Source organism: Pogona vitticeps, chromosome 4 (assembly GCF_051106095.1).
Source record: "Pogona vitticeps strain Pit_001003342236 chromosome 4, PviZW2.1, whole genome shotgun sequence".
NCBI classification, from domain to species: Eukaryota; Metazoa; Chordata; class Lepidosauria; order Squamata; family Agamidae; genus Pogona; species Pogona vitticeps.
In genome coordinates this window covers 36,181,104-36,205,114 of record NC_135786.1, presented here as the reverse complement: position 1 = coordinate 36,205,114, position 24,011 = coordinate 36,181,104, and the positions used below count along the sequence as shown (strand labels likewise).

Genomic DNA, 24,011 nt, shown 5'->3' with positions numbered 1-24,011 from the left:
CCTTCCTTTAGATAGAAACTTTATTTATTTGAGTTAGGGGGGAAAAACAGGTTTGTTGTTCACTGAAATATAAGCTTTGAAATTATGGGACTGAGTAGGAGCAGTTTTTAGAAAAAATAATTGCAGAGACACAAATACTGTGAAGTTCAATGCTCATTTATTTTATTAATTCCGCATGTATATTTTGCAACACAAACATTGAGTTGAACTATTCAGGCCTTCTTTTACATTTTTATTCAGAAGACTGCCACATTACATTTAACCATGGATAAGGATGTTTCTGCCAATGTGCATGCTTACTCATTTTCTGCTGACTCCATTCATTCTGTGCCCTACAATAGCGTTTTCTCCCAGGGTGCACAGCTCCATTGTACAGGCCTGCTCTAAAATCAATGTTTCTCTTTTCAAGTCTATCAGGTAAAATTACAAAACAGCAAACTTGTAAAGTTTTTTTCCAAATTGATGGATAATCCACTACTGTAATATTTGAAAGACATATTTGCAATCTTAAAAGCTAACTTTATGACAAAGCTAACTTTGTAATAAGGCAACATAAATTGCTATCACTGCGGTATTTAAAGTAAGTGTCTCGACAATTTTTTTAGCACTTAAGCAAAGTAAGATTTGTTTTCTATGAAACAAAGTTCTGCTTGATTTCTTTAATAAGCCCTCTCTAATAGGAACAGATATAATTTCAAGGACATTTTTATGTATGTGTAGGACTAATCCTCAAGGCAAGCAAGAGGATGTGTCTGCCAAGAACAAATAGTGCTTTGTTTATAGCACTGACGATGCACCCTGTACCCAGGTCAGCAACCCATTTTCTGAGAACAGCATGTACACAAAGCTAGGCAACACAAAAGGCAGTTTATGGAATGGAGTTAAAATTTCCTTCTTGCACCTTAAGAAGCAAAGAAGTAAATACAGAAAAGCTCTTGTCTAAAAACAATTATCTGTATTACAAATAACACAAATTTGGAAACATCCCATATTCATGGGAATGCATACTGCAAGTACCACTGGTGCTAGCATTGTCAGTTTCACTTTATCTAGTACCTCCAGGCTCTCTGGAAGGCAAAAGCCATTGCTTCTGAATAATTACAGTTACCCAAATGCAACAATGGGGCATTCTCAAATCAACAGTCTCTTCCCTTTTACAGAACCAATATACCACATCATAGGAGAAGCAATCCTTAAAATCTTCCACATTCACTTGAAAATAAGGCAATGGGGCAGAAATAATCAAAGGTGAATGTTGCATTCTGTAAATCAGGAGATATTCTTAGGAATAACAAATACAGGGTCAGCGGAGAAAGTTATCAAGAAAATGACAGAAAAGCAGGAAAAGGTAAGATTATTAGGACAAGGTGAATTTTATAAAGAAACAAGTCTGTAACAAGAAATGCTTTCAATAAATACTTGGCCTTACTACATGAACACAAAGCACATGTAGTACACATAAATGATAAAAAATAAGACACGGGGATCTTAGATGGAAAACTGCCTTCTGTGAGAAGTTAACTTTTGAGTATATAATGTATCCAGTTGCAAATTTTGCTATGGGACGAATGTTGGTAAAACAAATACAAAGCAGCCTATTGAGAATATACTGCAGACATATTTTTGCTCACAATAAAAGCGTTACTAAAGAGTTGTCATACTCAGCTGTACCAGTACCACATCCACAATTAACGTGTTGTAACTTTCTTGGCTCTAAGAAACAAATATCCATGCATTATGTGTGAGCTTAACATATACCTGGCTAAACATCACTCAAGATTTAGTCTTCAGGTCTCTTTAGAAAAGGCAACTCTCTGGTTTCAGAGAGCAACTTAAAACAAGTGCCACATGGTATTTCTTATGAAGGTAGAGAACATGTCCACTGAATTCACATCATACAACTCATGATTACATGTTATCTCCTTTGCTTAATGCTGTGTCCATTTAATGCTCTTCAAATCAATCCCATCCTGTACCATTTCCCACAGTGGGCTGTAAAATGAAAATGAAAATTCATTGTCAATGCCTCAGAAATAAAAACATTATTTGACATCAAACTTTGAGGAATTATCATTAGTTAATAATAAAAACTTGTTTAGAAAAAGGTTTCTCTCAGAAAATTAAATCATGTGCTACATAAATATCTTTAAATGGCCTTAATTGTAATCCTCAGAAGACACAATTAGGATGTTCCATAAGACTAAACTCCTGAATCTACAAGGCTAATCATGAAAGACTAACTATGAAAATGAATATTTATTTTAGAAACTTTCCTATGCTAGATTCCTATATAAAAGACTTGTATTTGAGGAGGAACTCGACAAACAGAGATGGACATGAACTGCTGGCTCAGTGGTTTATGCTGAACTCTACCTGCAACTTATGTACATACTTAAAAACAAGTTGCACATAGTTTTCCTTAGGAATGTACAGAACATATCCACCAAATCTACATTCATACAATTCATGAGTACAGGGGATCTCCTCCGCTTAAGCTATGTCCATTTAATAACTTGTAGGATCCCACCAAACTCCGGGAGGCAGTGGAAGACAGGAGGGCCTGGCGTGCTCTGGTCCATGCGGTCACGAAGAGTTGGACATGACTTAACGACTAAACAACAAAGGATCCCACTACCCTGCAAATACCAGTCTAATTCTAATAGGAATCTATATATCTTTACAAGGACTATGCCAGTTTGCTATCAATAATTTATTAGCCCATAGCATAATCTAGGGCAAGAATTGGGAACATCTGGTGTGCCGGCTAGATATAGTAGTCTTCCTACTTCCCTGCTCCTCTTACCAGCTAGCAGCAACTAGGACATTAGCTTATCCCTGTAAGATCAGAAAGGACTTTCACAGAAGCCAATGGCTCGTTCTTGGTCTGCAGAAAGGAGCCATCCATGAATGTGAACTACACAAGCAAGTTCTATGTCTATACGGAGGGATATGGGAGACTCTTCAATCGGAAACTACTTGTTGAAGGACATATTTGCCAAATATAGCTTCTGCTGAAGTGTATTTGCCAATTGTATAATATGGTGTAATATGATGAACCCAGCCTCTACAGTCTTTTCCATGGGAGCATCTCCCAAGAAAGTTGTAGAAGTAGCTGCCTTCCTCATGGAATAGGCAGTGATATGGCAAGGCTTAGTGAGATGAGATACTTCATGTGTAAGCTTTAATCCACTTGGCAAAAGCAGAATAAAAGGAGAGATATAAAAGGAGAGAGAAGAAGTGAGATCTGTTCTGGGCAAAAGCAGAACATCCTAAACATACTCTTCTCTCTCAGTCTTCATCCACTTTAAACACAGTGACATCTGATAGTATTTCCTATCAACAGACAGAAGTCCTGCAATGGTAAAAGTCTAAAACAAAAATGTTACCTCATTTCCCTTAATCTCTTGACATGGTATATGCATTTATTTACTGTGTAGTCTACTTCTTCTTCAGTAGTAAAACGACCAATCCCAAATCTGAAAGAAAATAAAGAGCTTTTTAATGCAACACAAGACACACATATGCTATTTTTATGTGCCATCAAGTTGCTTTTGACTTACAGCAGTCCCAATACCATTTTTGAGGTATGTGAAATGTTCAAGGAGTGAGTTACCACTGGCACTCTGCAATGGGTGAAATCCTGTTACTTAGCTCTGTAAATCACACTAGAGCAGGACTACTGAATCAGTGAGGATTGGGTGAGTCAGCTCCTCCGTAAATTCTGTTGATTAAAATGGGCTACTCTAATTGAAACTTACATGCAAAAGTCACAACTACAGAAGATCCATTTGAATCAATGGAACCTATGGAGGAGTTGACTCAACCAATCTCTGATTCTGTGGGCCTATTCTAGTGCAACTTACTGTGGTGCCCAAGCCTCCCTAAGGAGCACTTAGCACTCGGTCAGAGAGTTCGATGGGCCACTTACCTACCACCTTTGCACTGAGGCAAGTCCCAAGACCTCAGCAGTGCGTAGCGTAAGCCGTTGAACAAGTCTGACCTTCAAAGAACACTTTACTTTACCCAGTACTTTGCAAGTATAGACACATGGGCTTTGTGATTCCTTAGAACTCACAACAGCTCTGCTAGGTAGGACTCTTAAAGATAGCTAGTTTGTGACCCTCTCCACCTCCTGAATTTTGCCAGACCCTGCTTTTGTAAGAATTTTTATAATTAATTTTTATTAGAAAAATAGAGTTCATAGAAACAGTTTATATTGCTCAAGCTTTAGCATAGAAAACATATTCAAAGATCATTACAGTTAAATAAAATAACTAATCCCCATTAAAATAATAAACACTACTAAGATGAGCTTAGGTGGGCTAGCCCCACCTCCTCCTTTCTCTCCACTTACATTCTTTCTCCTTCAAGCCACATACTCAAACCATCAAGTTCTTTTTCTCTCCCATTATCATGGAATAGAACTTAACTTCTTCCACATAACCCATCATCCATTTTCTAAATTCTCTAACTCCTCCCTTCTTGACACTTCATGGCTGTTAATCAATTAGCCTTGAGGGGCTGTAACACCTTCCTCCACTCTCAATTCCCATGAAAATCCCGGTGTTTTATCTCTTCTCCAATTAGCTCAGAATGTTGAGTCTTCCACAGGGCTCTTTGTCCGACCTTCAGCTTTATCTCGAACTACGCTGTCCCGGTCTTCAGAAAAACACTCTCATAGCACTTAGAAAAACACATTCCAATGTCTCTCACATCATCTCCTCACATAACCTGTCTGACTCAATCTTATATTTCTCTGGCGACATATTCCGCACTGCTTCAGCTCCATCACACTTACTACCTATTATAAGCAACAGGATTTCAGCCAGTGAGTTTCTATGACCAAGTAAGGATCTGAACCCAGGTTTCCTGGGCCCAAGTCTCACACTGTATTCACTATACCACACTGATTCTCTACATAAGCATATATAAACTTATAAAAAGGTATTCTGCTATTGACAAAAGTGGACATCCATTGTATGTGAACATCCATAAGAATTGTAACCCTTGCCTTATAGATGAGTGAGCCAAGTCTTCATCTGTTCCAATTGCACGTAATACATATGATGGTTCGAGTGATGCAGATGTGCAAGCACTAATGAAAATTAAAATAAAATATGAAATTATTTTCTCACATAGTGCATGTAGGAAAGCAACAAATTTTATTACAGATAACATATTCTTGATGCAGACATCATATTGTTTGAACTACTACATTGTCTATACAGCTTAGAACCAGACATTCACAACAAAGATAGACTGAAAAATCATAAGGAGAAAAAAATGTAAACTAAAACAGCAGACAGAACCAATATTAGAAAAGAAGAGGAGCAGGAAAGGGAACAAAAAGGGTAGTAAAATTAACTGTGTATTGGATATGATGAGAATATCAAAATGCTTCAAGCTATTAGAAGCCTAAAGATGGAAAGAGAGAAGAAATGACTAATGTAATACAAGGAAATGATTTAAAAATGTTAGCAGCAAGAATTAACCTTCTGTTGTCTCAATACAAATATTAATCAGGTCATCCTCGTAGGTCTGACTATATTATTACCCAATGTAATGTTTACGACAAGTCTGAACAATTTTCTCACTCCTATTTCCTCTTCCCTATTTGGGTACTACTACTAAAACTCATGAAAACTGCAGCCATATTTTTACATTGCATTGAACTTGAAAACGTTTTGCTACCTGGAATGCATTCATCTGCTTATCTATGCTTGAAAGTACTGGTCATCCACTTATGACTCTAAATGACCTTTATCTATCATCCTGAAGGACTGTCAATAGCCACTAACTGAAAATCATAATACTGTATTAGACCTTTTGCATTTCCATGACATTTCATATTCCTACCCTCCACATTACTGTATAAACCTCTGTCTACTGACATGACTATGCATCTGAAAGAATGGCCTGCAATCTAGAAACTACAATAAAACTTAATTTTTAAGGTGCCGCAAGATTTATAAAATATCCAATTAGACTGAGATTTGCCTTTGTCTTAACAATGGACAGCATAATATATCTTCAGAGAATTCTCCAGGGCTTATTTTTCTCCTATACATGCACCATTACCTTCCAGAAGAAAGTGCCACATCTTTAAGAGCCATCAGTAGGCTCTCTCCTTCCACATATGCAAAAGATAAATTGATGCAGCCTGCAAAGTTAACAAAATACAGTCAGCTTCTTTGAAGACTACATTGTACCTCTGCACAACAAGGGGCTTATAGCAAAATACACAGTGCTTTGACAAACATAGCCTTTGATTGCCTCTTTAATAACCAAAGTCTCTTTTCTCTTTGGAACTTTTTTGTTGTTGTTGTTGATCTGATAGTATATGCTACTACATTTTTCCAACCACTAGACATCTCACATGTTAATTTTAGAGAACAATGCATAAAACCCATGTCAACAGAGACATGACTGCTATATATAGAACACCTACAGTTTGTTAAATATGAATTGACTGTTCAGAACAAAAATATAAAATAATATTTTAAGGTGAATTACATTATACAGCAGCTTAAATTAGTAAAGAAGCAGGCAATATTATTGAATTATTTTTTAAAATTACATCTTCCAAAAACTACAATCCTTGCTTTGAAGTTATATTTCCTAACTTCAAATTCTTACTGAAACTCTAGCTTTGACAGCTCAAGCAGTTTTGTATACAGCAAATGAAAACCTAGCTCTAACATTATAATTGTACGTATAAATATTATATTTGTCATAAATAAATAAAACAATGGCCTGAATCCTATTGTTTATGTACTGGCGTAAATATATTGCCATATATTCCAGTGTTGAGCTGTTGACAGTTAATAAGTAAGATCTGGCATTTGCTGTTGCATATGAGTTGCACATCTTAGTGTCAAACAGTAACTGCCTATGACTTCTTTACTTCTGGCAATTCAGAGCTGAAATTTACACCAATGGAATTATCATACAACAGTATAATTTTTCAATTGATTCTGACCCATTTTTCTTTTGTCTTAACAAAGCTGCAGAAAATCATGGGAATTTTGCTATGTTCAAATGACTGCTTCTGGGTTAGAACTCAAAAGTCCCAAGACTCATTCTGTACTAGCTGTTGCACAGTGAATTTAGTTTAGACATTTACAACACTCTCAATTGAGCCCAAAAGAAATAATACATTCAGTAGAAGACAGAAGCTCAATACTTTTCTAACAATACACCTGCTGGATATCTCAGTGGTTTAGGCATCTGTCTGAAGAGCAAGAGACTGGGAGTTCAATTTCCTACTATGCCTCCTTAATATGGGCTGGACTCAATGACCCTTAGGGCCCCTTCCAGCTCTGCACTTCTAAGGGTAGTAGTAGTAGTAGTAGTAGTAGTAGTAGTAGTAGTGGTGGTGGTGGTGGTGGTGGTGGTGGTGGTGGTGGTGGTGGTGGTGGTGGTGGTGGTGGTGGTGGTGGTGGTGGTGGTGGTAGTAGTAGTAGTAGTAGTAGTAGTAGTAGTAGTAGTAGTAGTAGTAGTAGTAGTAGTAGTACCTGGATATCGATGCTTTGGGTCGCCATTCATTACCACATCAGGAATTTCTGACATTATTTTTGTAACTAGTCTTTCAGCCAATAAGCTAACTCGCTTATGGTCATACTGGAAAAGAAGTGGTAGATTTTATTGGTTAATTTACGAATAGGCAGATAATCTTTGACCCATTTATCCAAAATACCACAATAGTTAAATTTGTTCTGTTGTCCAAGAGGTCTGTGGATAATATAGAACCCAGAAGACCTTTCAAAAGTAATACTCATAGAATGAAGAATTAGCAGGTAAATCTTCACAGCAAAATTCAGTCTCATTTTACATCAAGAGTTACTATTACCAAACCAATCCCATCCACATCTTGCTACTCTATGGTTATGTCTATAGAGGGACTCTTGCTTGAAAATATTATACTGTATTCAGCTAGAGAAACAGCCACAAAATAGATGGAAAATCTACAAACTACTATCCTTCTTTTCTAATCACCAGGAATAGAGTAAACCAGAAAGAATATCATGGCTAAGATCCTATTTGTGATAGGATCAGAAATCCATAAAGGTTGTGGGATAGGAGGAAGAAGTCTTTAACTATTAAAATGTATCATTGCTGGTAAAGTCTCCCTGACTTTCAGTAATTAAAGATTTCCTTCTGTCCCATGGCACCCACAGATTTCCAATGATGAAAAGGAGTATTCAAGACCCATGGAGCCTTGGGATGGGAGGAATAAGTCTTTAATTACTGAAAAATCACAGACACTGGGATGAATTTACAAGTGGTGGCAATTCCTAGTAATAATTTTTTTAATTTCCAGAAAAACTGCCCTGTCTGATGCTGTCAAGATGACTTATATCACAAAATTTGGACAGGCTTTCAGCATATACAGTGGGACCTCGACTTACGAACGTCCCTACCTGTGAACACTTCGACTTATGAACGGCTTCATTCACAAAAATCTATATTAACCTATGAATGAAAAAAAGGCAGGGGAAAAGGGTGGGAAATTCAAATTTCCTCTGCCTTTTTTTCGTTCCATTCAAACTGTTGGTGGTGAAGAGGCTGCTCTTTTGCACCAACGGTTAGGAAAAGGGACCTCCAGGACGTCTCCAATGGCGGCGGGGAAGCTCCCAGGGCTTCCCCTCCGCCATCAGAGACCTCCTGGGGGTCTCCTGCCACTGCGATCGGATCTCCAGGAGGTCTCCGGAGAAACCCTGAAGGCGCCAATTGTGGTGGCCGGGGACCCCCAGGATGGCAGCGGGGAAGCCCTGGGAGACCTCCTGGGGGTCCAATCATGGCGGTGGAAAAGGGTGGGAAATTTAAAATTGCTCCCCCACCGCCGCAATCAGAACCCCAGGAGGTCTCCGATGGTGGTGGGGAAGCCCTGGGAGACCTCCCCGGGGTCCCCCGCTGCCGTGATCGGAGACAGTGGTCACCCAGTGCTGGGAGGCTTGAGGTGGCCGGGCGCTTTGCCGCTTGCCCCCGGCCGCTCGGCCCCAGCAGAGGAGCACCAGGAGGCTTAAGATGGCTGGGCGCTGGCCCCCCAGCCACGGCGGAGGCAGCGGAGTGCTGGGAGGCTTCAGACTGGTAAGTCCTTTTTATAAAACTGTTCTGGGTGGGTTTTGGAGGGCGGGTTTGGACTGGGGGGGTTATGTTTCTGTGCTGTGTTGTGTTGCTTTTGAATTTGTGATTTTGTTTGCTTTCATTTATTTATTTATTTTTGCAGTCCCAGTGTGGGACTTGCTCTGTTTATTTTTTATTTTTTGTATTTTTTTGAAATGCTGGAACAGATTAATCCCATTTCCATGCATTTCAATGGCAAATGGACTTCCACTTGCGAATGTTTAGACTTACGAACACCATTCCAATACGGATTAAGTTCGTAAGTCAAGGTACCACTGTAAATCCAAAATTGGTGGCGGTAAGAGATACATGTGAAAACAACACTGAGCAAATAAATGTCAATATGGACCTTTTTTAAAAATCACATAATTTTGTCTAACAAAATTTCATTCATTTAAGCACCACATATTCTTAGAAAACAAAGAATATTAAGAAAACTACTTGTACAGTATACAGCAAGACAATATACAGTGGTGCCTCGCACAACGGGTGCCTCACACAACGATGAATTCACACAACGATGCCTTTTTCTGTTAAATTTGCCGCCTCACACAGCGATGTTTCCTATGGGGGATTTTCACACAACGATGTCTCTTTTTCGTTCCTGTAAAAGTGTCTTACAATGTTTGGAAGCCGTTTTAAATGCTTGCAATGGTTAGCCCACCTCCTGAAACCTATGCAAACTGATTTTGGTGTTGTTCTGACACTTCGTTAATTTATGGTAATTTTTTGTTTTCTCCACTGAAAACCATTGAATGGTCTGTCTAATGGTTTCCAACGGAGAAAACAAAAAATCATCATAATTTAACGAAGTGTCAGAACAACACCAAAATCAGTTTGCATAGGGTTCAGGAGGTGGGCTAACTAGTGCAAGCATTTAAAACAGCTTCCAAACATTGTAAGACACTTTTACAGGAGCGAAAAAGGACTTCGCAAAGCCATTGAAATGTATTGAGTCGGCTTCAATACATTCCAATGGAGGAAACATTGTTTCACACAGCGATGTTTCCTATGGGGATTTTCACTCAGTGATGGCAATCCGTTCCAATTGGAACGGATTAACCGGTTTTCAATGCATTCCTATGGGAAATGGTGTTTCACAGAACGATGTTTCACACAACGTTGATTTTTTTTGGAACCAATTAACATCGTTGTGTGAGGCACCACTGTACTAAATAATTTGTCTATACATCTAGAGAGATGTGTTGCAGTCTACCATGCATACTGTATGGTGTCAAAAAACATGCGAACACAAAGACAGCCAACAACCAAACTGAATCACTCTTTATACCTCCATCTCTTGTTGGGCTAATTCACAAGCTGCCCCAAAACCAACTACTAAAGGAGTTGGTACAGTCCCAGAACGTAATCCACGTTCTTGGCCTCCTCCACTCTGTACAGGTTCTATTCTCACTCGTGGTCGCCGCCGAACATAGATTGCACCGATCCCTTTAAAAAAAAAAAAGGCAATATTGTTTCTGCTTATACTTTGTAGACTCCAGATTATTTTGCATAATGCAAGTTTCTAGAAAATGCAAAATGTTTTTTTCTCGTGAAGGATCATCTCATGAAGATCTTTAGTCATCAGAATAAAAACAATAAGGTATTTTGAACCTGGGATATTCAATTGCTATGTCTTACTAGAAGGCTAGTCCTTCAAATACTGACCCTCCTCTCCCCCCCGTACACTCCATCATCCTTTCAAGAAAAGCAATATACTGGCTCAGCATTTTTTCCTTCCACAAATCAGAAGTAATATTCCAGCAACCTAATGTCAAAGCAGCAGTGGTCCAGACAGCCACACATACCGCTGCATCCATATAAACACAATCCAGTGACCAACTAGCTGAAAACAAGCAACTCTGCTGCAGACTCCGGTCACAGTGCTCAATGTAGTACCTGCATTGATATGCTATAGAGAAGCTGTATGGTACTAGATAAAAGGGCAAGTGTAACTTATTCTAGTTCTAGAAATGTCACTCTCCAACTTAAGAGACTTCTCTGATTCCAGTACAATAGAACAATGTGCATAAAAATGTGCATTTGTTATACTGACATGAACATACAGAAGTAGTTTACACAAAAATTCAAAGAACATGGGTAGGATCAAGTGGGGAAATTCCAGTAACACCACCGCATCTGTCACTGGAACTAGAAAGTGGCCAGTCTCCCTTTTACCACTGTAGCCATTTGAAAGACCTCTAGAGCAGGTTTCTGGTAATATCCATGGGGGCACAGAAGGAAGGAAAAAAAGCCCTAGTGTGCTAGCACAACTCTGGATCTAGGCTGGTATTTTGAAATGTAAAACAATATTTTATAGTTATCTCACTAAACTTCACATGATTGCTGCAAGGGTTGTTACAGCAGAAATAAATAGTGGAAATGAGATCAAGAAAAGTCCTAGGAATTACAACTGAAGACTTTTAAATTTGTTTATATAGTTTTTTCACCAACATAAAACAGATCAATAACACTAAATGTAGTCAGCTATTTTTCACTATTTCTATATTCAGAAATATATTGGTTCTAAGTTGTGTAACAGAGAAGCGGGAAATTCACAGCAAATCTTCACTGATTACTATAAAAAATGAAACTGTAAAACATAATTGTGTATTTTAGATTTTTAATAATAATAATAATAATAATAATAATAATAATAATAATAATAATAATAATAATTTATTTTTATATTTATATTTATATTTATATTTATATTTATATTTATTATTATTATTATTATTATTATTATTATTATTATTATTATTATTATAATGAGTATGAAACTCATACTCATCAGCATAGTGTAAACTGACATCTTTTCTTGAACACACTGGCTGAAATTCAGTAGTAAACCACAACTAGAGTAGGCCATGAATCAGTGGGAATCTGATGAGTTAACTTCCGTAAGTTCTACTGATTCAATGGGCCTACTTTAGTTGCAACTTACTGCTCAATTTCAGCCACTGAGTGCTCAGATAAACACTACATATAGAAGAAACTGCAGAAAATGTAAATACATTTATTGAACACATTTATAGGCTGCCTTCTCCCACACTTAAATCAGTGCACAACCAAAGTTGTATTTATTAACTTTGATGAGTTATCTGAAGTCCAGCAATAGTCTAAATTAATATTTAAAAATAATGTAACAATTCTAAAATAAAGCCTGCTAATACTTTTTATTCTAGAGACGAATCTGAGGCTATTTCTATAAAAACTCTGTTCCCAATAGCTACATATAATATGCAATAAACATCATATTTTTTTATTCGTCCTGAAGTACCAAAGTTTCAGTTTCTCATCGTGCCTTGAGAGGGAGTAGACGTTTGTCCAAATTATATTTGGAAAAACTAGATGAATAACCCAGACAATATTTAACAACCATAAACACAAAATGTGTTAACATCTGAATACATAAATACCTTTGGGGCCATATATTTTATGGCCACTGATGCTCATTAAATCAATTTTCATCTCATTGACATCTAGAGGAATTTTTCCAACTGCCTGTGCAGCATCCGTATGAAAGAAAATTTTATGAGAACTGCAGATCTGACCTGTAATGCAAAAACAACTGAGTTCAATAAGCAGCATTATTTTTATGTGGCTAAAATGTGGAAAAAATGGTCTGAAGCTCAACATCAAAAAAACTAAGATCATGGCCACTGGTCCCATCTCTTCCTGGCAAACAGAAGGGGAAGATATAGAGGCAGGAACAGATTTTCCTTTCTTGGGCTCCATGATCACTGCAGGTGGTGACAGCAGTCACGAAATTAAAATACGCCTGCTTCTTGGGAGGAAAGTCATGACAAACCTAGACAGCATCTTAAAAAGCAGAGACATCACCTTGCAACAAAGGTCCGCATAGTCAAAGCTATGGTTTTTCCACTAGTGATGTATGGAAGTGAGAGCTGGACCATAAAGAGGGCTGACCACCGAAGCACTGATGCTTTTGAATTGTGGTGTTGGAGGAGACTCTTGAGAGTCCCCTGGACTGCAAAGAGAACAAACCTATCCATTCCGAAGGAAATCAACCCTGAGTGCTCACTGGAAGGACAAATCCTGAAGCTGAGGCTCCAATACTTTGGCCATCTCATGAGAAGAGAAGACTCCCTGGAAAAGACCCTGATGTTGGGAAAGTGTGAGGGCAAAAGAAGAAGGGGATGACAGAGGATGAGATGGTTTGACAGTGTCATTGAAGCTACCAACATGAATTTGACCCAACGCTGGGAGGCAGCAGAAGACAGGAGGGCCTGGCGTGCTTTGGTCCATGAGGTCACAGAGTCAGACACAACTTAACAATTAAACAACAACAACAAAAATTTGAAGGCTTATATCTTAGAAGAACAGGGCAGACAACATCAATGGGCTTGGGGCCAAATCTTGCCTCACCAACCCTGCCATGGAATGGCCCTTTTTTCAGTCCTTTTTTTGTATTTTGAAATGGAAGTGTTATACAGGTGGCCTTGGGGCTACATGCACACAAAGGCTTCCTCTAGGCAAAAGGGATCCTTAGGGAGTCTCAGAACCTGAAGGAAAGGGAGTTTTAAATTAAATTGAAATAAAAAGTAACCTTGCCCAGTTATGACATCATCCTTGTTGCACAGCGTAAAGTTATGCCAACTGGAGTACAACCACTAAATTAATAGAATGTATTTATTTATTTACCAAAGATTCTTTGGTACATGGATTTTTTCCAACAAACATCCATTCATTCATTTGTGGAGAGAGAGATTCAATAAATACTGTGCTCCTGGCCACCAAAACTCGATGAGTTCAGCACCAAAGGTGTTGAAATTGTCTATTTCCCCCCAAACACAACATTTCTACCATGAAACAGCCTCTAGATCAGGACCTTTAAGGCTCATTAAACACAGTACTATATGGAAAGAAAGTCAATACTATGGAATTGGCAGGTGTGTTCATCTAACTCTTTATGCTTTATAGTTAAGTTTTTGGGAGCATAAGAGTTATACACAGATTTTGAACTACACAGGGATCTGGTGCCCCTAACTCCAGATCTGTTGAAGACAGAAGTGCATATTCTATGTATTGGGTGTTGATTGTTTATTTATTTAAACTATTACTGTATTTATATTGCATTTAGCATTGCTGTATACTTACCAATGTCTTCAACTGGCTGTATTACTCCTATTTCATTATTCACAGTCATTACAGAAACCACGCTTGTGTCTGGCTGTATTGCATCTTTTAGTTCCTGGTTGAAATCATATAAAATTAAGAAGTAACTCAAGCTGCAAAAACAGTGCAAATGAATTCTACTTTTGGAAACAAGAGTGGGAACAGGGCAGCCCAATCACTTTCAGTTTTGAAAAAAAAGGTGTCTGTGGGCCTAGAACATGTTTTGGGCAGACCTCCTCAAAGAATTAAATGAGACTATTATAACCCCTAGAAGCCTTTTTTTAAATTTGGGGGTGTGTTTTACCACAATTGTATTTGATTACTATAAAAGAAGAGTATTACAGAACACAAACAACAGAGCAAATTGGGGGGGGGGGGGGTAAAGTGACACATGACAGTGTTTCTACTTTTAAAATTTTCATGCAATCAATAAACTATTATGCTTGATTAGGTTGCAATGAAATTAATGGCCGGGAAATCAAGACATTTGTGCACACAGACAAATCTTTGATGTTTTTCTTTAGGAACCAAAAGGATTGGAAAAATCCCTTTTAGTTATAATCCCTTTCTCCTAGCCCTGAGGGGACACTTTTGAGGTATCCAGGGTGGCTCAAAAGCTTGTGTTTAACTTGCATAAGACCACATTGCATAAGCCCTCTGGATACTGGCTATTCAGGTTTGTTGGCTGCCTATTTTTAAGCTTAAGCTGCTTAGAGATCTTTCTTAGGGTTGAAATGCATGCAATAAATAGTCTGCTTTTAAAAAAAGCTTTGATGTTAACTCCACCATATGTTCACTTAGAAATTAGTCTCATTATATTCAGTGAGATATATTCATTTGAACTTGTACAACTATATGACACCGAATTAAATAAAAAAGATTTTAATCTTCGTTTAGCAAGATACAATAGGGAAAACCTTTTTTTAAATGGCACTTGCAAATTTGATCCAGTTTTGTCCAATTAACATAAAAGCAGAAGTATAAGCTTTTGCCTCTTCTACTAGGGAAAATACATTTTTAGCAATTCGCTAAGTAACAATATAGTAAATGGAAGATCCATTTGCTTGCTTTTAATGTAGCTAAAGAACAAAAAAGAAATATAAAGCAACACTTTTCACAAAGATTGTTATATGCTGCCAAGTTGGAACTGACATTCAGCAACCCTAATAGGGCTTTTAGACAACCCTAATAGTGAGATGTCTAAGGAGTGGCTTTACCAATTCTACAACCCCAGTGAGTTTCCACAGCTAAGTGTGGATTTGAACCCAGCCCTTTCAAGTCTTATTCCATCACTATCTACAACACCACAGTGTACCCCTCACAAAGATTATTTACCTGTAAATCTATAATCCCATTTTTCTTTACAGGCAAGTATGTTACTCGAAAGCCCTCAGCTTCTAGGGCTCGACAAGAATCCAACACACACTTGTGCTCAGTTTGTGTCGTAATTATATGTTTCTTTCTGGATTTATAGAATCTTGCAACACCCTTGATGTGGATGAAAAAAAAAAAAGAAATTAATTTTTTAAAAGGCTATAAAGCATGTCATAAGTGTGAAATGCCATGTTACCCTGATATTCCGGTAACCACAAATAAGAGCATAAAGCGTCCTTCTTCAGAAACAGATCCCAATGAGCTCAGAGGGATGTACTGCTACGCATCTGTGGAACAGACTGCCTCAGACTGAATTCCTATACATATTTACATGCAAGTTCTCCTGAAGCTCAGAAGAACATACTATACTATCTAAAATAAACATAATTGTCCCACAAAAGTAGCAGTCAAATTGACATTTCATCTATAATTCATATTTTATACCGGGGTCCCCAACCCCCGGTCCGCAGCCCTGTGCCGGTCCATGGCCTGAGCTGGACTGGGCCACGGAGACAGACCTTCTGCCCCCCCCCCCCCCGCGTGCACTCACCCTGGCACAGCTGATTTGTGCATATGCTCCAGCGTGTCCGTGCGAGCGTCGTGCCATTTGTGCATGTGCACGACCGAACGTGCCCCCGCACAAGGACCACTGTTTTGCGTTTGTGCATACACATGAGTGCGGGGTGGGTGGGTGTCCCACCTTCCCCAGATGGTCCACGGGGTGAAAAAGGTTGGGAACCCCTGCTTTATAAAATATTTTGATCAGGAAAAATACTTGTACTCTCAGAAACTGCTGCAAATTGCTGAAGGGAGTCCTGAAATGAGGAACCAATCTGGCAATTCCAAGTATTTAATTTAAGTCTTCTTTGCATAATAATTTGAAACAAAACTCAGAAAGAATTAAGTCTAATTTACAACAAACCATTTAAACCTTATTCAATTTTCCCAGAGACAGTCATGCTGAGTCCATTTTAGTGAAAAACAAAAGAAAAACAAGAGTATTTATGGTAGCTTTCAAACTAATATAGTTATTTAAACTTGAATTTTTCTGGATCAGAATTCATTTCTTCAGACACATCAAATTAGCAGGATGTGTCTGAACAAGTGGATTATAATTTACCAAAGCTCACAATGAATTAAATTTGGTAAATCTTAAAGGTACCACAATACTTTTGTTTTGGTTGTTGTTTAGAAACTGATCACCTTTAGCCAGACTGTTCTAAAGAAGGCAAAAAGCTAACACAACAAACAATGCAATCCTATGCACCTTTCACAAGAGAAAAGTGGAGTGCAGTAGGACTTACTTCCTAATAAAAATAAAGTCATACGTATGCCTGCACAGAAAGTATTCTACCTTTGCCAGTTTAGTCCTGCATATGTCACATTTGAACCTAAGCATGTTAAGATTGCAATCTAGGGCACTGATCATATAGCTAAATCTTACACAGTTAAATGTCTCTCTGTGTGTGCACATGCAAGCACATCAATTTTTGATGAGAACACTCAATCTCGTGTAATCAAAATAACAGCACTCACAATAATCAGGAGCTGTCTGAAAAAAAACAGTGTCTGAATTAAGTTTAAAAATTTAGATTCAGAAAAATCTCCAACAGAGGAATAAATCCTTAATAGCACAAAAAGTACTGAGAGCACTCAGTCACCATGGAATGCTGTCTGATGCGTATAGGTGTTTAAGAGCATCACCACACATGACCATTAATCCACTTACTTTTATTGCTATATTGTTTGACTCTGTTGCTCCACTGGTAAAAACAATTTCTCTTGGATCTGCTCCTATTAGTGATGCAACTTGCTATAAAAAAGGAAGACAGATATACATTGCAGCATTTGAAACAGAAATAGAAATCCATCACAATTTTTTTGTAAAACTGTCTAGAACAGAATATTGAATAACACAGTAGGGGCAGATTTATAATCAAGTTGTAAAACAATGCAGAAACCTCACCTGTCTAGCTTTTTCCATGGCAGATTCACTCTCCCAGCCATAAGCATGAGTTCTAGAATGTGGGTTCCCATAGTAATGCACAAGGTAAGGCAACATGCTGTCCAGCACCCTGGGGTCCTAGAATACCAGTTACAGAATTACCCTATTTCAATTAATTTTCTTTTTAAACATTTCAGTAACATATAGTTTTAGTTCCCCAAAGCCAAGAATAGCATAGCTTTCTTACATGCACGCATAAAATCAGATGTATTTCTGAGCAAATATAATATCAAACACATTCCGTTGTTTTCTTTTGTTACCAGATTGAACATAATTTCTATACAATCATAGCTAACAGGTACACTTTATACAAGAAACTCTAACTGCTATCCTATGTATGTACACTTATAAAGCAATTCTAATTAGCTAAGGTAATTGAGGGCTTGCTGAACTGACGCAACCCGCCCACCCCAGCTTGGAATGTTGTTGATTTCTTAGGTCTAACTTTATCTTGTCTCAGTAGCTGTGTCACTGAGATGCAGGAAATTTGGATCAAGTGCAACTCAGCTTCTCCCTTACTCTGCCCCTTCCTCAGCTCCTCTGATGAAGTCATAACAAGAACCAGATTAATTCTTCCACTGGTAGATCCCTGAAATCATGTAGTATAGATAAGGTTCTTCCAGCACAATGGAAATTTTCCTGGCACAAGAAGCTTCTGCCTAAGTTGGCACATCTTTCTGTTAGGACTGTAAATTCAGTTGACAATACCACTGAATACAGTGGAATAATTATGTGCTGTTAAGTAATTTCTCAGTTGTGATTATCCTTCATAGAGTTTTCCAGGTATCAAGTATTTAAAACTGATTTACCAGACTCTTTTTCCTATGGCGCTCTGGAAATAGTGATTTTTTTTCCCCAAGGCCACACGGGCTGATTCTTTTTCTCGGAGAATCAACCTTTGGTTGAAAAACCCAATTCTCTAAGTCACTTGAGCTAGCCAGCTGATAGAACTTAAATATGGGTAAACATATATAGATCTGCTCTGTAAATACAGTGGTGCCTCGCAAGACAAAATTAATCCGTTCCACGGTTAATGCTGTCTAGCGAAAATTTCGTCTTGCGAAGCACGGTTTCCCATAGGAATGCATTGAAATTTAATTAATGCGTTCCTATGGAGGGAAAAAAGTCCAAAACAAAAAAAGGAAAATAAAGTCACTTACTAGGTACTGTAGACCGAGCCCGGCTCCTCACAGTGCCTTGGTAGCCCCAGAGGAGCAGGAAAAAGAGCACCAAACAGCTTAGAGCTGGCAGCCAGCAGGGAGCCAGAAGCCATTTTGTGCTCTTCTCCGCTCCAGCCCCTCCCCCTGCACGCCTCACAGCTGATCAGCGCTGGGTCTTAGAAGCTCCCCCGGGGTTGCCCAGCAGGTCAACCGACAGTGGAAATGCACCTGGGAAGCCTCTGAAAGCGGTGCTTTGTCGGGGGTGGCAGAGGCAGGCCCGCCACGACCCCCACGACCTCCTTGGCAAAGCGTTGCTTTGAGAAACCTCCTGGGTGCTTTACCACTGCTGAACAAGCCCCAGGAGCTTCTGAAAGCAGCACTTTGCCACGGGGGGAGGCCAGGGGGCAGGCTTGTCCCTGCCACCCACCCACCCCACCCCCACAGCAAAGTGCTGCTTTCAGAGGCTTCTCCGGGTGCATTTCCACTGCCTGTTTACCTGCTGGGAAAGCCCGGAGAAGCCTCTGACACCCTGCGCCAATCAGCTGTGAGGCGGGGTGGGAGCGGAGAAGAGTACACACACCCCACCCCACCCCACCCCTCAGCAAAGCACTGCTTTCAGAAGCCTCCCGGGGCTTTATCTTGCGAAACAGGGCCATAGGAAAAATTGTCTTGTGAGGCACCAAAACCCTCGCCAGACCCATTCGTCTAGCGAGTTTTTCGTCTTGCAGGGCACCACTGTACAGGTATTTTCTTTCACTGTTGCTGTTGTTTTTTAAATAACCCTAAGTAAGTAAGCAGTTTACAAACCATAGGAGTAGTTGCTTGGGCATCCATGTACAATGGCCGAAGAGAAGATTCATCAATGTTACTTTTGCCTAGAGAAATACAACCATGTGAGTGATAAATACAAATGTACAAGACCACACCAACATTTTTTCACCTCCCAGGTCTATGCAAAAATTAAGCCAATTGTTGGCATGGACACAGAGCTTATAATTTAACCCACCACGTGTGTTATAATTCAAATACAGATATTAAAGATTTACATATTCTTTCAATCACTTTTCTTTAAAGCTATTATATTTTCTTTAAAGCTTTAACTTTCAATTAAATATTTAGTCATCATACTTGACTTTCAGAATTGATCTCCAGTGCAAATTACACAGTATTAGGCTGATTGGGCAGTTATAGCAGCTTCTTTCAAGCAAAATACAATATTTTTCCTGTTTTGCTATATTTTCACTGTAGTGGTTAAACTGCAGTATTACAATCAAGACTCTGCTCACAACTTGGGTTCAATCTCAATGGGCTCACGAAACTGGTTCAAGTTTGGCTCGACCTTCCATCTTTCCGAGGTCAGTAAATTGAGTACCTGGCTCATTGGGTGGGTGAGGCCTGCATAATTAAATTGTAAATTGCTCAGAGTGTATTTTAAATGCTATGGGGAGGTATATAAGCAGCATGTTTTGCTTTAATTTTCATATATATTTTTCTTCAGATGAAGAGCACTGAGTTCTAATTAAAGCTGCAGAGGTAAAGCTATCTGAGACTGCTGCAAATTCTACAATGGCTATAATCTCAACTCTATGCCCCACTACACTAGTATCGCAATACTAGAGCACACCCGCAGTGCCATTTACTGTAGCTGGCGGGAGAAAAAGTACAGATCATTGCCCCACAAGGAGGTGTAACTGTTGCACTTTCGCTTGCTGCGATCGAGCCATCTATGCTTTAAGAATACATCATGTGCCACAATCTAGAATCTATCTTTACTTCTATTATCAGCCAAAACTGCTTCCAAATTACGGTAAAACCACTTCAGGTCGAAACCCAGAACAGGAAAAATACTGCGCAGCTACTGTTATCTAACGTGAGAAAAGAGCTTCTTTTAAAAAAAGAACCACACTCGGGAGCCACCTGAGGTCCAGACGAGTTTGTGCTCCTAGGACTCAAGGGGGGGGGGTTGTTACCTTGTGCACCGGCAAGCCCCGAAAGCTGCTGCCTTGTTTGGAAGACCACCAGCCCTCGCAGAGCCCGCAACCGCGCGGCTCGAAACACCAGCATCGTTACTCCTTGCTTTCTCTTCCCTTTACGCAACACATTCAGAGACACCAGGAACCGCGCCGCCGAAGTCTTCTCTCTTGCCCGGAGCGGTTTCCTGTAACGTCATCAGAGAGCGACGGAAGTCCAGGCCCCGCGGAGAAAAATTTTGGACAGGCTGAGTTTGAGGCGAACGAGGTGAGCGAAATAAAGAAGGGTGCGGGGGGAAGTGTGTTTCTCAGCGAGTACTAATTTTGGTTGTCAGTAAACAGGACGTTTCAGAATGGGCTCTTTGATAGGGACGGTGGGGATGATGGATCTTTGGGTGCCGTGGCGATACAACCGTCTCCCCACCACCACCGTAAGGTTAGACTTTGTACTTTTACACGGTTCTGGCAACCAGTGAGCAAACATGGCAGAAACACAGGCGCTTAAACGCGAATGTGAGATATTTCAACGACCTCAGAGGTTTGCAGGAAAATTCTAAAATCCTGAGGACCTTATCCTTGAATATATCTGAATTTTTATTCTCGAAGGCTTTCATGGCCGGGATCTGATGGTGGTTGTGGGTTTTTCGGGCTCTTTGGCCGTATTCTGAAGGTTCAAAACACGGCAAAAGTGCCCCAAAAACCCACAACAACCATATCTGGCTTAAAAAAAAAAAAAAAACGATCTCTGGTTCATTTATGGACTGGTATTGTCTGTTTTCTCTTACCGTTAACTCCTTCAGAATCACTAAATGAAAGTGTTTCAGCTCCCTATAGAAGCGAAAATATAATATATGTACTCGACAGTCTGAACATGTTGCTTTTCTCTCTTACCTTTAATTCCTGAGTAACTTTTAGATGGATTGTTAGCCGTTGCTGCTGACTGGGTTTTTAGTACTACTTGTATTTACCATATCTCAGAGTAGTACTTGCTTGTTCTTTTTTAGTATTTGCATATTTGTTTTAGCTTTAGTGTTGTCTTTTAATTTTGTAAACTACCTCTTTATGCTCACGATTCTTAGCTTTAAACATTGTCTTTTAGTGATGTAAACCACTGTTGTATACTTGCTGTTTTCAGCTTTAAATATTGTCTTTCAAGGATGTATGCTGCCTTGGGTCCTGTTTAAGGAAAAAGGCAGGGTGAAATGTTTTAAATAAATACATTAATCAAAAATTTCCACTGTCAATAAGAGGAAATTATTGTAGATATGCATACAAAATGATTTAAACATGTTGCTTTTCATTTAGAATTAAATGCAGTTCCTCACTCTAAATGTAGTGTAAGCATCCCTACATTGAATGTCTATATTGTATTGCCCGACAGAAATGTCAAGTTACTAAATGATTGTTAGGCCAGTAGCACTCTTTGTGCAAGGATATTCTAGCAGGATATGTGCTCTAGACAAATTTTTAAATCCCTTTGTTGTCAGTCTCTTTTTGTCAAGTACTGTAGTGTCTAAACACAGGATTATCTCCTTTAAATTTAGTTTTTGGCCTAAATCCAATTTATAGTCCCAAAATCAGTTGCTGAATATTGAGACAATACTTATGTAAATCTCATTGATCCAGTGTGTCTGCTTTAGCTGGGACAACCCAGTGGATTTGGGCTTTTAAATAAAATAGTAAATCACTTTTGAATAAAATATGTAGAAAGTTAATTTTGGAGTTGCAGTTTAAGTACTGTGACTTTGTTTACAAATAGATAGCTCTGCCATTTGCACATACATTGTCCTTAAAGTATGCGTTTTACTTATTGTATTGGAGAACTGTTTTTAATTAAAATCTTGCTATAGAAAGGGTTCACCAAAGCCACTCATGATAAACACTCTTTTCAAGTAAGATAATTTTTTGAACAATAGTCACTTTTAGATGTTTCCTCCAGATTGGAAATTAGAACTTTGTCATACATAAAAGCAATACATATCAGTTCTGTGCTTTGTTAATATATATATATATATACATATTTATCTATCTGCCTAGATGCCTGTGACGGTGGGGCCGTATGGCCAGTCCCAGCCCAGTTGTTTTGACAGAGTGAAAATGGGTTTCATGATGGGCTTTGCTGTTGGCATGGCAGCAGGTGCACTTTTTGGTACATTTTCTTGCCTCAGGTATGTAGGAGAAAGACTACTGCTGTTGCATGCAACGTAAATATTGGAAATTTCCTTCTTTACAATCACTATCAGCTCATCAGAGTTTCACTGATTAGACAGTAATCTAAATATGATGCACATTTATCTTTTCGCAATTCTTTATGCTTATATGTTACTGTATTCTGCCTTGAATTATGTGTTGCCAAACAGACTGAGAATAAAATCCTGATTATACTTGAGAATAAGGCCTGTGGAACACAGTGAAATTTATTTCCAGATGAACATTAATAGATCTGACTTAATCCTAATTAATGCCAATTACATAGGTCATAAATACAATAGCATGAAAAATATTCAGTTTTCCTTTTAACAAATTTTTGCAGATCATAACAAAAAAATAGGTAATAAATCAGTTAAGCCATAGAATAAAACAATATACCATTTGTGTCTTCAGTGCATTCTTACCACTTCAAAGGCAAAATAAATATTGTATTTTATTCTTTCTTGCACATATCCTGTTTACTTTGAACTATGTTCCTCTGCAGTTCATTCCAGAACATAAGCTTAAATTCTTGATGGCTTTCAAATCAATATATTCATTAGTCATTGGATACTAAATATTAATTTCCTCCTCTAATTGTGGAGTATAAACCTTGTGTAATACTGTATTACTTTACTTTTAGGATCGGAATGAGAGGACGAGAATTGATGGGTGGTGTTGGCAAAACCATGATGCAGAGTGGTGGAACCTTTGGAACATTTATGGCAATTGGCATGGGAATCCGCTGTTAGTTTGAAATGTTGGAACCCATTTTTCCCCTATGAAGGCAAGAGCCTGATATGTACTATAATAAAAGTATTTCCACAAGGATTTAGTAATTCATTCTTTTCCTTATTGTTGCACCTATGGCTTTGTAAATGCTTGTCTATACGTAGAAGCCCTTGTAGTTTAATAAACTTTGGATAGTGCTTGAACATTTCGTCTAAATTTTTAATGTGACTTGAAATAAGTAGAGCTGTGCAAGGTAGAATTAACTCAAGGGCTAAGGGAACTACTATCTCAGGAGTTTAAAAGTTAATCCAG

General features: G+C 38.7%; 2 protein-coding genes across 3 annotated transcripts; one reads left to right on the top strand and one right to left on the bottom strand.

Moving 5' to 3' along the window:
- Positions 1-140: 140 nt before the first annotated feature.
- On the bottom strand, positions 141-20,911 carry NFS1 (NFS1 cysteine desulfurase). Its single transcript, XM_020782437.3, has 13 exons — positions 20,778-20,911; positions 19,615-19,682; positions 17,609-17,725; positions 17,372-17,455; positions 15,604-15,756; positions 14,251-14,344; positions 12,549-12,683; positions 10,418-10,575; positions 7,515-7,620; positions 6,079-6,160; positions 5,012-5,095; positions 3,387-3,476; positions 141-1,992 (listed from the first exon to the last, which is right to left on the bottom strand). Exons 1-13 carry the CDS (start codon positions 20,869-20,871, stop codon positions 1,929-1,931), a joined length of 1,329 nt encoding a protein of 442 aa, XP_020638096.2. The 5' UTR covers positions 20,872-20,911; the 3' UTR covers positions 141-1,928.
- A 1-nt stretch (position 20,912) lies between these two features.
- Positions 20,913-23,798, top strand: ROMO1 (reactive oxygen species modulator 1). 2 transcript variants are annotated; one of them, XM_020782441.3, is made up of 3 exons: positions 20,913-21,045; positions 22,815-22,945; positions 23,611-23,798. In XM_020782441.3, exons 2-3 carry the CDS (start codon positions 22,815-22,817, stop codon positions 23,717-23,719), a joined length of 240 nt encoding a protein of 79 aa, XP_020638100.1. In that variant the 5' UTR covers positions 20,913-21,045; the 3' UTR covers positions 23,720-23,798. The 2 variants fall into 2 exon arrangements, with proteins under 2 accessions (XP_020638100.1, XP_078249434.1); XM_078393308.1 differs by having other exon boundaries at positions 21,039-21,213.
- Positions 23,799-24,011: the final 213 nt, after the last annotated feature.